Consider the following 11,504-nt stretch of genomic DNA (forward strand, 5'->3'; position numbering starts at 1 on the left):
TCAGGGACAGACGGGGGGGTCTCGGGGATAGTTTCCCCCTGCAGGAATGGGGGGTCCCGGCTGCTGGGAGTGGGACTGAAGAAAACTCCGCCGGTCCCCCCCCCCCAACGCAGGGTGAGTACCTGGGGGGGAGCAGACAGACACAGGGGGGGTGCACGGAACCCGGCCGGGGGGCGCAGTGGGGGGCTGGGGATTGGGGTGGGGCTGGGTTTTCGGGGAGATTCAGGGTCTGGGAGGGGGTTGGAGGTTCTGGGGGCACACACAGCCCAGGGCATCCGCTTTCAGAGTGAGGGGGACTCGGGGGGCTCCCCCTTGGGGCAGGGAGGGGCCTATGGGGGGCTGGGGGCCCCTAACTGTCCCCCATGACTCAAAAGGCAGGCACCCCTGGGTTACCCCGCCCTGAACACGGGTCCCCTCGCCCCCCCCGGCTGGGTGAAACACACCCCGAGGACCCCCCCCCCATAAACTCAGCCATGACTCACCGAGATAAACATCTGGGGGGTGGGGAAGGGCTAGACACTGCTGAGAGCGATGGGGGGCTGAGGGGCGGGGATGGAGAAGCAGTTCCCAGCCCCGTCCTGCCCCCCATTGCCCCACACTGCCCCCCCTTCCCATGCTACTTCCCAGCCCCACATCCTACCCCCCTCTCCCCATGGTGTCCCCCCCTCCCCACACTGCCCCCCAGCCCACCACGCTGCCCCCATCTCCCCTCATGGCCCCCCATCTCCGCACATTGCCCTCTACGCTGCCCCCCCGACCCCAAGCTGCCCGCATCTCTCTACACTGCCCCCCAGCCCCCATGCTGCCCCCTCTCCCCACACTGCCCACCCAGTCTCCCACGCTGCTCCCTGCCTACGGGGTGGGTGCCCCAGGCCGTGGGGCTGGGCGGGACAGGAGGCTGACCCTGAGGCCGGCCTGCCTGTCTGTGGGGTGGGGGCGGGTCTGGGGCTGCGGTTCGCTAATGGGATGCAGATGGGGCAGGGAGAGGCCGGGGCCCGGGGCCAGCTGGCCGGAGCCCCCGTCCACAGCCGCCAAATGCGGCCGACGCCCCCGCCGGCCGGGGCCCCACCCTGCCCCCCTGAATCCGAGCTCTCACCCACCCACAAACCCCCAACCTGCCCCGCAGCCCAGGGCCCCCTCGTCCCCCCTCCCTATAGCGCAGCGCCCCCTCGTCCCCCCTCCATATGGCCCAGCGCCCCCCAGCGCCTCCCCGTCCCCCCTCCATATGGCCCAGCGCCCCCCATCCTCCCTCGCTATAGCGCAGCGCCCCCAGCACCGCCCCGTCCCTCCTCCCTATAGCGCAGCGCCCCCATCCTCCCTCGCTATAGCGCAGCGCCCCCTAGCACCGACCCGTCCCCCCTCCCTATAGCGCAGCGCCCCCATCCTCCCTCGCTATAGCGCAGCGCCCCCAGCACCGCCCCGTCCCTCCTCCCTATAGCGCAGCGCCCCCATCCTCCCTCGCTATAGCGCAGCGCCCCCTAGCACCGACCCGTCCCCCCTCTCTATAGCGCAGCGCCCCCTAGCACCGCCCCGTCCCCCTTCCCTACAGCGCAGCCCCCCATCCTCCCTCGCTATAGCGCAGCGCCCCCAGCGCCTCCCCGTCCCCCCTCCCTATAGCGCAGCGCCCCACAGCGCCGTCCCGTCCCCCCTCCCTATAGCGCAGCGCCCCCCATCCTCCCTCGCTATAGCGCAGCGCCCCCTAGCACCGCCCCGTCCCCCCTCCCTATAGCGCAGCGCCCCCCATCCTCCCTCGCTATAGCGCAGCGCCCCCAGGGCCTCCCCTTCCCCCCTCCCTATGGCCCAGCGCCCCCTAGCACCGCCCCGTCCCCCCTCCCTATAGCGCAGCGCCCCCCAGCGCTTCCCCGTCCCCCCTCCCTATACCGCAGCCCCCCTAGCTCTGCCCCCTCCCCCTCCCTATACCGCAGCCCCCCTAGCGCCGCCCCGTCCCCCTCCCTATAGCCCAGCGCCGCCCCATCCCCCCTCCCTATAGCCCAGCGCCCCCTAGTGCTGCCCCACTCCCTGCACTGGGGCCAGCCCTGTGTGCCAGCAGACAGAGCCCCCTATGGGACAGCGCCCCCTCACTTCCTTTCCCTCACCCCCTGCCCCCCTCTCCCATCTGCTGGGGGGCAGGGCCCAGCTAATCCGCTCAGCTGCAGCTTAGCGCTGCATTAGGGGTCGGTCGCCAGGCGTCGGAGGGACAGCCAGACAGGGGGACCCCTCCGCCAGCCTGGGACAGACACAGTGCTCAGGGCCCGCTCCAGCCCTGAACCCTGACCCAGCCCCCTGGAGCCCCCGCTCTGGCCCCAATGAGCAGGAGGAGGAAGCCACATGGGCCACCATTGTCCAGTACGCACCTGAATCTGTCGCTCCCTCTGCGGGAGCCGGAGGGCTGGTTTCCTTCCTGCTAGGCCCTGGGAGGAGCTGGCCGGCCTGACCGAGGGGGGCCCTGTCTCAGAGTATGGGGGCTGTGGGTCGGGAGTGAGGGGCACTGGCAGGGCTGGGCTAGCAGGGGGCTGTGGGTCGGGAGTGAGGGGCACCAGCAGAGCTGGGGGGAGCACAGGGCTAGCAGGGGCTGCGGGTCGGTAGTGAGGGGTACCGGCAGAGATGGGGGGAGCCCAGGGCTAGCAGGGGCTGCGGGTCGGGAGTGAGGGGTACCGGCAGAGATGGGGGGAGCCCAGGGCTAGCAGGGGCTGCGGGTCGGGAGTGAGGGGTACCGGCAGAGATGGGGGGAGCCCAGGGCTGGGCTGGCAGGGGCTGCGGGTCGGTAGTGAGGGGTACCGGCAGAGATGGGGGGGCAGGGCTGGGCTGGCAGGGGCTGGGGGTCGGGAATGAGGGGCACCGGCAGAGCTGGGGGGCAGGGCTGGGCTGGCAGGGGCTGTGGGTCGGGAGTGAGGGGCACCAGCAGAGCTGGGGGGCAGGGCTGGGCTGGCAGGGGCTGTGGGTCGGGAGTGAGGGGCACCAGCAGAGCTGGGGGGCAGGGCTGGGCTGGCAGGGGCTGAGGGTCGGTAGTGAGGGGTACCGGCAGAGATGTGGGGGCAGGGCTGGGCTTGCAGGGGCTGCGGGGCGGAAGTGAGGGGCACCGGCAGAGCTGGGGGGCAGGGCTGGGCTGGCAGGGGCTGTGGGTCGGGAGTGAGGGGCACCGGCAGAGTTGGGGGGCAGGGCTGGGCTTGCAGGGGCTGCGGGGCGGAAGTGAGGGGCACCAGCAGAGCTGGGGGGCAGGGCTGGGCTGGCAGGGGCTGTGGGTCGGGAGTGAGGGGCACCGGCAGAGTTGGGGGGCAGGGCTGGGCTTGCAGGGGCTGCGGGGCGGAAGTGAGGGGCACCGGCAGAGCTGGGGGGCAGGGCTGGGCTGGCAGGGGCTGCAGGGCAGAAGTGAGGGGCACCGGCAGAGCTGGGGGGGGGCAGGGCTGGGCTGGCAGGGGTGGCCAGTCAGGAGTGAGGGGCACTGGCAGAGGAAACCCAGGAAGAGAGGTGGGGGCGGGCGGGGGGGAGGAAGGAGACAGAGCTGTCTGTCTGTCTGCCTGTCTGACCCATCTGGGAAGGTGTCACATCCTGCTTGGGAAGCAGCATCTCTTGGAGACAACACAGAGAACAAGCCAGGGCAATGCAGGGAGTAGGTCCCACGGCTGCCCTCTCAGTCAGCGCTGGTCCCGATGCCCCCATGCTGCGCTAGGGGGCGCTGAGCTGCGGGGAGCGGGGTGGGGGGGCGCTCTCCCCTGGCAGGCAACAGCACATTGGGCTGTGGGGGAGGAAAGGGAGGAGGTCAGGATGGGATGAGGCAGAGAGAGGCTCAGCGGAGCTGCTACTAACAGCACAGGACTCCTGGGTTCTCGCCCCGGCTCTGGGACGGGAGCGGGGGCTGGTGGGTTGGAGCAGGGGGCTGGGAGCCAGGACTCCTGGGTTCTCTTCCTGGCTCTGGGAGGGGAGTGGGGGCTGGTGGGTTAGAGCAGGGGGGCAGGGAGCCAGGACTCCTGGGTTCTCCCCCCGGCTCTGGGAGCGGAGTGGGGGCTGGTGGGTTAGATGGGGCCGGGGGGGGGGGGGGCTGGGAGCCAGGACTCCTGGGTTCTCTCCCCGGCTCTGGGAGGGGAGTGGGGGCTGGTGGGTTAGATGGGGCCGGGGGAGGGGCTGGGAGCCAGGACTCCTGGGTTCTCTTCCTGGCTCTGGGAGGGGAGTGGGGGCTGGTGGGTTAGATGGGGCCGGGGGGGGGAGCTGGGAGCCAGGACTCCTGGGTTCTCGCCCCGGCTCTGGGAGCAGAGTGGGGTCTGGTGGGTTAGAGCAGGGGGCGTGGGGGGGGGAGCTGGGAGCCAGGACTCCTGGGTTCTCGCCCCGGCTCTGGGAGGGGAGTGGGGGCTGGTGGGTTAGATGGGGCCGGGGGAGGGGCTGGGAGCCAGGACTCCTGGGTTCTCTTCCTGGCTCTGGGAGGGGAGTGGGGGCTGGTGGGTTAGATGGGGCCGGGGGGTGGGGGGGGAGCTGGGAGCCAGGACTCCTGGGTTCTCTTCCTGGCTCTGGGAGGGGAGTGGGGGCTGGTGGGTTAGATGGGGCCGGGGGGGGGGGGAGCTGGGAGCCAGGACTCCTGGGTTCTCGCCCCGGCTCTGGGAGCAGAGTGGGGTCTGGTGGGTTAGAGCAGGGGGCGTGGGGAGCCTGGGTTCTCTCCCGAGCTCTGGGAAGGGAGGAAGGGCTGGGGGGGGTCTGAGCAGGGGGCGGGGGGCGCTGGGAGCCAGGATACCTGGGTCCCATTGACCCCTCTTGGTTCCGGCAGAAGGATGAAGCTGCCCCTGGCGTGCTGCCGGCTCCAGGTCCTCGGGGCCGCCCTGGCCGTGTGCATGACCATCGGCTTCACCCTCCAGCTGCTGGGGGCGCCTTTCCAGCGGAGGTGAGTCCCCAGGGTGCAGCTGCAACAGGGGCGCCACCTGCTGGCCATGGGGGGGAACCACCAGGGCCTGCACCTACCTTAATGGGCGGGGGGAGAGGGGGCCTGCGCATCTCTGCCAGGTTTCTAGGAGCCGGTGAGCCTGCCAGCCGGTCCCCTCTGCCCTTAGACCCTGCGAATCCCCCTGCCCACTGCCGTCCTTCCCGGGCCGAGGGGAGAGTGCTGCGCTCCTCACGCTGTGCATCGAACCCGCGACTCCCATCCAGCCTCCTGCCTCTGGGCTGCCCCTAGGGGAAAAGAAGAGGGAGAAATTTCATTCCCACGGGAGGGCGGGGAGACTAGGACGGGGCCAATAAACTTCCACCGGGAGTGCCTTAATAATCCCAAGGGAACCCCGCACAAGGCGGAAACCCGGGGCAACTGCTGCAGAGGAAAACAAACGAAAGGCAGGTCGGGAGGAAATCAGACCCCGGCGCTGGATGAGTTATACCCAGCCCGGGCCAGGATCGGGAGGCAGAAAAGGTGCTTTAAACACGTCAGGAGCAGGAGGAAGACGGGGAAAGCGGAGGCCCGCCGCGTAGCGGGGAAGGGGAGCTGGGAATGCATGGCATCGAGAGGGCTGCGGTGTTTACGGCCCGTCTGCGCGTGGGGAGTAAACAGCCTAGGAACGGTGCACAGGGTGAGACAGAGAGACATGGCCCAGGGCACTGTCTGAGCTTTGACTGGGTCAGAGTACCCCCCCCCCCGAAAACTCCTGTTCGAGCCCCGCCCAGGAACCCCACTTTGCAGAAGGTTTTACGCAGGAACGACGGGGTAAATGGGAAAATCTCTGCCACAGTCCCCACTGTAAAGGGAGCAAGTGGGGCTGGCAAAGATTCAGAGAAAGGCAGCACACGTGATCCAGGGTACAGAATGGCTCCCGTACGAGGAGAGAGCAGATAGACAGGGGCTGTTCTGCTTGGACAAGAGACGCCTAAGGGGGGGATACGATCCAGGTCTATAAAACCAGGACTGGTGCCGAGACAGCGAAGAGGGAAGTGTTATTTACCCCTTCACACAACACAAGAACCAGGGGTCGCCTGATGAAATTAGCAAGCTGCAGGCTTTATACCAACAAGAAGCACTTTGTCACACAACTAACCTGCGGAACTCCTTGCTGGGGGATGCTGTGAAGGCCAAAAGTATAACCGGGTTCAAACAAGAACCGGGTAAGTTCCTGGAGGCGAGGTCCACCAATGGCTACAAGCTGAGGTGGTCTGGGATGGAGCCCCATGCTCTGGGCATCCCTAGACCTCTCTCTGCCAGCTGTGGCAGTCGGGGCAGATCTCTCCAGAACTCCCCTGAAGCTCTGGTGCTGGCCCTTCGGCCTGACCCAGCAGGGCAGCAATAACCACATCTTGGAGTGAGCCGTTCCCGCTGCTAATGCCAGGCCCGCGGGTCAAACTACACACACTCCACTGTCCTGCCGCTCTCGGCTGGCACACAGGTGTTCTCCCCCGCGGAGAGCCGTCCGAAACAGCCAGCGTCCGCTCAGCGCCGGGGACGGCAGAGAGGCAGAAAAGCTCCAGGGCCTCTGACCCAATCCCGGCAAACGCCAGTCACGGCTCGGGGTGACGCTGAAACCAGCCGCCATCCGGGCCGTACCCGGGTGGTTCCCTGGAGGACCCCAACATCCCCAGAGCATCCACAGCGAATGCATTCCCAAGAGCCTGAGGAGAACAGAGCTACCCCTTCTCTGCCAGGCTGCAGGGCACAGCAAGGGAAGGAACGCCGGCCGAACCGGAGAAGGAAGAGCCTAAAGACCCCGTGGATACGTTGGACGTAACCGAGTCGGCAGGGCCTGAATTCAGCCTTGGCTACTGCGGGAACCAGCTGAAGTCATCTCAGACCCATTAGCGACGATTTTGGAGAACTCCTGGAAAGACGGGGGAGGCCCAGCGGCCTGGAGAAGGGGAAATGTGGCACCGGTCTTGCAAAGGGGAACATAGGGGACGCAGGGAATGACAAGCCAGCGGTGAGCCCCTGGACGGGAACAGGGTGACGAGGAGCAGCCAGCATTGGTGTGTCACAAACAAACCCTGACACCCCGGGGTCATTTCTGTCATTGACGGGGCAACCGGCCTGATGGGTGCGGGGGGAAGTGGCAGACTCGCTAGATCTCGAGTTTTTAGTCTGGCTTTTGAGGCAGGCCCACAGAACAGTCTCAGAAGCCAGCAAGGGAAACAGGAGCAGAATTCAAAACCACCCGGACAAATTGGAGGAGGGGTCCGAAATCCACATGGCAAAACTCAGCACAGACAAGCGCCAAGGGCCACCCCGGGGAAGGAAAATCACACGCGGCCCCATGAACGGGGGCTCCCAGCTAGAGGCGGCCCCGCTGCTGACACGGAGCCGGGGGCTAGGGTGGGTCGGGTGGCAAAAGGGCTGATCTCCTGCTGGGGGGTGGGGGGGTATTAACAGGGGCAGGAGGTGACTGGCTCCAGAGGGCTGCGCAGGGGGATGCCCCCCTCCAGGTTGGGAGATCCCTGGTGGGGGAGGGAAGGGAGTCCAGAGGGGGGCCTCTGAGCCTCCAAGGTCTGGAGAGTGCTGTGAGCCCTGCGAGGGGAGGGGACCCCCCACGGTTGGAGGTCAGGAGCTGTGAGCCCTGCGGGGGGAGGGGATCCCCTATGGTTGGAGGTCAGGAGCTGTGAACCCTGCGGGGGGAGGGGATTGCCCATGGTTGGGAGCCCTGGGGAGGGCGGGGATCCCCCATGGTTGGGGGCCAGGGGCTGTGAGCCCTGTGGGGGGAGGGGATCCCCCATGGTTGGGGGTCAGCGGGGTCTCTGTCCGTCTCTCACTTCCCCCCTCTGTTCCAGGGGCTCCCCGGACCAGCTGCCCGACTTGCGGCTGCTCCCTGGGGGTGGGGCTGAGGAGGGGGGCCCCTCGCCCTCCCGGCCCTGCCAGCCGCGGCGCCACATCGTCTTCCTGAAGACGCACAAGACGGGCAGCAGCACCATCGTGAACCTGCTGCACCGGTTCGGGGAGACGCGGGGGCTGCGCTTCGCCCTGCCCCCCCGCTACCAGTTCGGGTACCCCTACCCCTTCCAGGCCCGGCGGGTGAAGGGCTACCGGCCGGGGGGACCCAGCTTCGACATCCTCTGTCACCACATGCGCTTCGACCTGCCCGAGGTGAGACTGGGGGGGGGATAGTGGGGCAGCTGGGAGGGGGTTGGGGGGGCAGGGGTCGTGTATTCAGGGGGAGCCCAGGGGAGGGGGCTCAGGGGGTTAGGGGCCATGCATACGGGGGGAGCCCTGGGGAGGGGGCTCAGGGGCATGGGGAAAGGGGCTCAGGGGGGCTGGGGCCATGCATTTAGGGGGATCACGGGGGACGGGACTCAGGGGGGCTGGGGTCATGCATTTGGGGGGGGAGAATGGGGGAGGGAGCTTGGGGGGACCAGGGACCGTCCATTTGGGGGGAGCACAGGGAGGGGACCTGGGGGGCTGGGAGAGCTTGAGGGGAGAGGGCAGCGTGGAGGACTCTGGGGGGAGTTGTGAGGGGGTGTGGGGGAGAGCCTGGGGGGGCTCTGAGGGGGGAGCATGGGGGCCCTAGGAGGAAGAATTTGGGGGTTCCCCTCCCCCTGCCCCACTCTCTTCCCCTGTTCCTCTCCCCCAGGTGCAGAAAGTCATGCCCCCCGACAGCTTCTACTTCTCCATCGTGCGGGACCCGGGGTCGCTGGCCGAATCCGCCTTCTCCTACTACCGGGGGGTGGCGCCGGCCTTCCGCCGGGCGGGCTCGCTGGCCCAGTTCCTGGAGGCGCCCGTGCGCTTCTACGACCCGGCCGAGCGGGGCAACCACTACGCCCGCAACCTGCTGTGGTTCGACTTCGGGCTGGCGCCGCCGGCCTCGCCGGGCCCCGAGGCCGTGCAGGCGGCGCTGGCCCGGCTGGACCGGGCCTTCCCGCTGGTGCTGCTGACGGAGCATTTCGACGAGTCGCTGGTGCTGCTGCGGGAGGCGCTGTGCTGGGCGGAGGAGGACGTGGACGCCTTCCGGCACAACGAGCGCAGCCCCCGGGCCGTGCGGCCTCTGGCCCCCGCCCAGGCCACCCAGCTGCGGGCCTGGAACGCCCTGGACTGGCAGCTCTACTCCCACTTCAACCGCAGCTTCTGGCGCCATGTGGAGGCCTTCGGGCCGGCCCGGCTGCGGGCCGAGGTGGCCAGGCTGCGGGAGCGGCGCCGGGAGCTGGCCAGGCGCTGCCTGCAGGGCGGGGGCCCCATGGAGGCGGCCGGCATCCCCGACGAGCGGATCCGCCCCTTCCAGTTCGGCCAGGCGCAGATCCTGGGCTACGCGCTGCGGCCGGGGCTGGGGCCTGTCGACCAGCAGCTCTGCACCCGCCTGGTCACCCCCGAGCTGCAGTACAAGGACAGGCTGGACGCCCGACAGTTCGGGGCCAACGGCTCGGCGGGCGCGCCTGGAGGGGCGGGCAGGTAGCTGGGGGCCGCCTCTCCCCACCCCCTCCACCCGGTACGGACCCCCTGCCCCAGAAGGATGGGGAGGACGCGGTACATACCCTCGTGGGGACCCCACAGATCTGGCCCCCCGGCACAGACACGGGGAGATATGGGGCACAGCCCCCTGGCACAGACAGACGGGGGTTCAATGGGGCACAAAACCCCCTGGGATCCCCCAATATCCTGGCTCCTGGTATGGACAGACGGAGCTGGGACAATGGGTACAGCGCCCGGGGGGCTGAGAGCCATCAAACCAAACTGTAAACCCTGCACACTTCAAGCTGGGGGGGCTGCCGCAGCCCCCCCCCCTTGCTCCAGCTCCGATGTCTCCGGGCTCCACCTGGACAATATTTATTGGTCTGTTATCACAGGCCTGTAACTGGGCAGCGGGTGCCCGGTGAGGTCTGTACTCGGCAGGGGGGGGATCCTTGGTACCTCTCTCCTCCCCCCGCCCGCCCCTCACCACCACACTGCGTTTGTTAAATTCCCGGCTCAACGGTTCCCGCTTTCGCGTGGTTTGTTTCCTTTTGATAAAGTTATTAAATCAGGAAACGGGTCTGGCGATTATAAGTTGCTAACCGAAACCCAGAGGGCGGTGCAGCGAGGGAACGGCCCCGGGGGTTCGGGGGGGGCTGGGGGAGGGGGACAGAAGAGGGGCCCCGGGGGGGCATAAAGTGGGAGGAGTCTTGAGGAGGGGGGTGCATAGAAGAGGGAAATAGGAAGCCGGCCCCCCCCCCACCCCTCCCCCAGTCCGGCAGCACAAGCCCGGCCCCCACCCAGTTGGTGGGGGGCAGGTTGGGGGGCAGCCCAGGGCCAGAGGCCCAGGCTGGGCCAAGCTCCCTGGGGCAGGACCCCGAGCAGTGGCCCCAACAGTTATTGGGCCTGGGAACCGTCAATCCTCCCCGGGCACCCTCGGCAATCCAGGAAGTCCCGCCCCCACAGGGCGTTCCAGGGCTGTGGATTGGCCTCCGGGCCTGTCTATCACGCTGGGCCTCAGGCTCCCGCAACCTAGGAAGTCCCGCCCCCTGAGGAGCTCCCGGGAGCAGAATTGTCCTCCTTACCTGTCCATCATTCCCTGGGCCTTGCCCCGGCCTACCAGGAAGTCCCGCCTCCTCAGGGCCTTCCAGGGTCGTGATTGGGCAGCGGCTCCATCCGTCACATCCCAGGTTGGGAGGGGGGAATCCAGGAAGTCCCGCCTCACTCTAGCGCAGGGATTGGTCACTGGCTCTGTCCATCACCCTTTCGACGTGACCCTGGGGGCGGGGCTTCCCCCAGCCGGGGAAGAGGGGGCGGGGCCGTTTCCCCCGCTAGCACCTCCCCCCACGTGCTCGCTCCGATCGATGCGCTCGGCGCTCGGCTGCGCACCCTGCCCCTCCCCCCCCGTCGGCCGCTCTGGCTCCGCCCCCTCCGCGCCCGGCCCCGGCTGCAGCGCCCGGCCCGGGACCCCCCCCAGAGAGCGGGACCTGCCCGGCCCCAGCGCCCCCCCGGGTCCTAGCGCCCCCTCCCGTCCCCTCCGGATCCACCAGCGGACCCCCCCCCGTCCCACCAACCCCCCTCCCGCCCCGGGTCCTAGCGCCCCTCCGGATCCACCAGCGCCCCCCCAGCGGCCCCCCCGCCCCCCTCCGGATCCACCAGCGCCCCCCCAGCGGCCCCCCCGCCCCCCAGGTCCTGGCGCCCCCCGGTCCCCTCCGGATCCACCAGCGCCCCCCCAGCGGCCCCCCCGCCCCCCTCCGGATCCACCAGCGCCCCCCCAGCGGCCCCCCCGTCCTAGCGCCCCCCCCCGGTCCCCTCCGGCCCCAGCGCCCGCCCCGGGTCCTAGCGACCCCCCTGGCTCCCTCCAGATCCACCAGCGCCCCCCCCCCGGGTCCTCACGGCCCCCCAGGTCCCGCACTGCCCCAGCACCTGGAATCCCATCCCCAGCGCCCCCCCCTCAGCCCGCCCCAGATCCCCTTCCCCCCTAGGCCCCCAGCGCCCCAGGATCCCAGCCTAGTCCCTGCAGGGCCTCGACCCCCCAGATCCCCCCCCACTGCCTGAGATCCCTCCAGGGGCCCCCCACTGCCCCAGTTCCCCAGCCCCCCAGATCCTCCCTCCAGGGGCCCCCCACCTAGCCCCCCACTGCCCCAGTTCCCCAGCCCCCCAGATCCTCCCT

General features: G+C 69.1%; 1 protein-coding gene across 3 annotated transcripts in view; it reads left to right on the forward strand.

Annotated features, from left to right (window-relative positions):
- GAL3ST4 (galactose-3-O-sulfotransferase 4) overlaps positions 1 to 9,911 on the forward strand; it is a 9,986-nt gene extending 75 nt beyond the window's left edge. Inside the window, exons 1-4 of one of the 3 annotated variants that reach the window (XM_048835052.2) lie at positions 1 to 114; positions 4,757 to 4,870; positions 7,723 to 8,035; positions 8,520 to 9,911. The exon at positions 1 to 114 is cut by the window's left edge and continues 75 nt beyond it. In XM_048835052.2, coding sequence (XP_048691009.2) covers positions 4,761 to 4,870; positions 7,723 to 8,035; positions 8,520 to 9,335 — 1,239 coding nt within the window. In that variant the 5' untranslated portion in view covers positions 1 to 114; positions 4,757 to 4,760 and the 3' untranslated portion in view covers positions 9,336 to 9,911. Of the gene's footprint in view, positions 115 to 3,774; positions 3,860 to 4,756; positions 4,871 to 6,793; positions 6,882 to 7,722; positions 8,036 to 8,519 lie in introns of those variants that run through there. The other 2 variants (XM_075123805.1, XM_075123806.1) reach the window with 2 other exon arrangements.
- The last annotated feature ends 1,593 nt before the right edge of the window (positions 9,912 to 11,504 follow it).

Source organism: Caretta caretta, chromosome 28, assembly GCF_965140235.1.
Source record: "Caretta caretta isolate rCarCar2 chromosome 28, rCarCar1.hap1, whole genome shotgun sequence".
Taxonomy (NCBI): Eukaryota; Metazoa; Chordata; order Testudines; family Cheloniidae; genus Caretta; species Caretta caretta.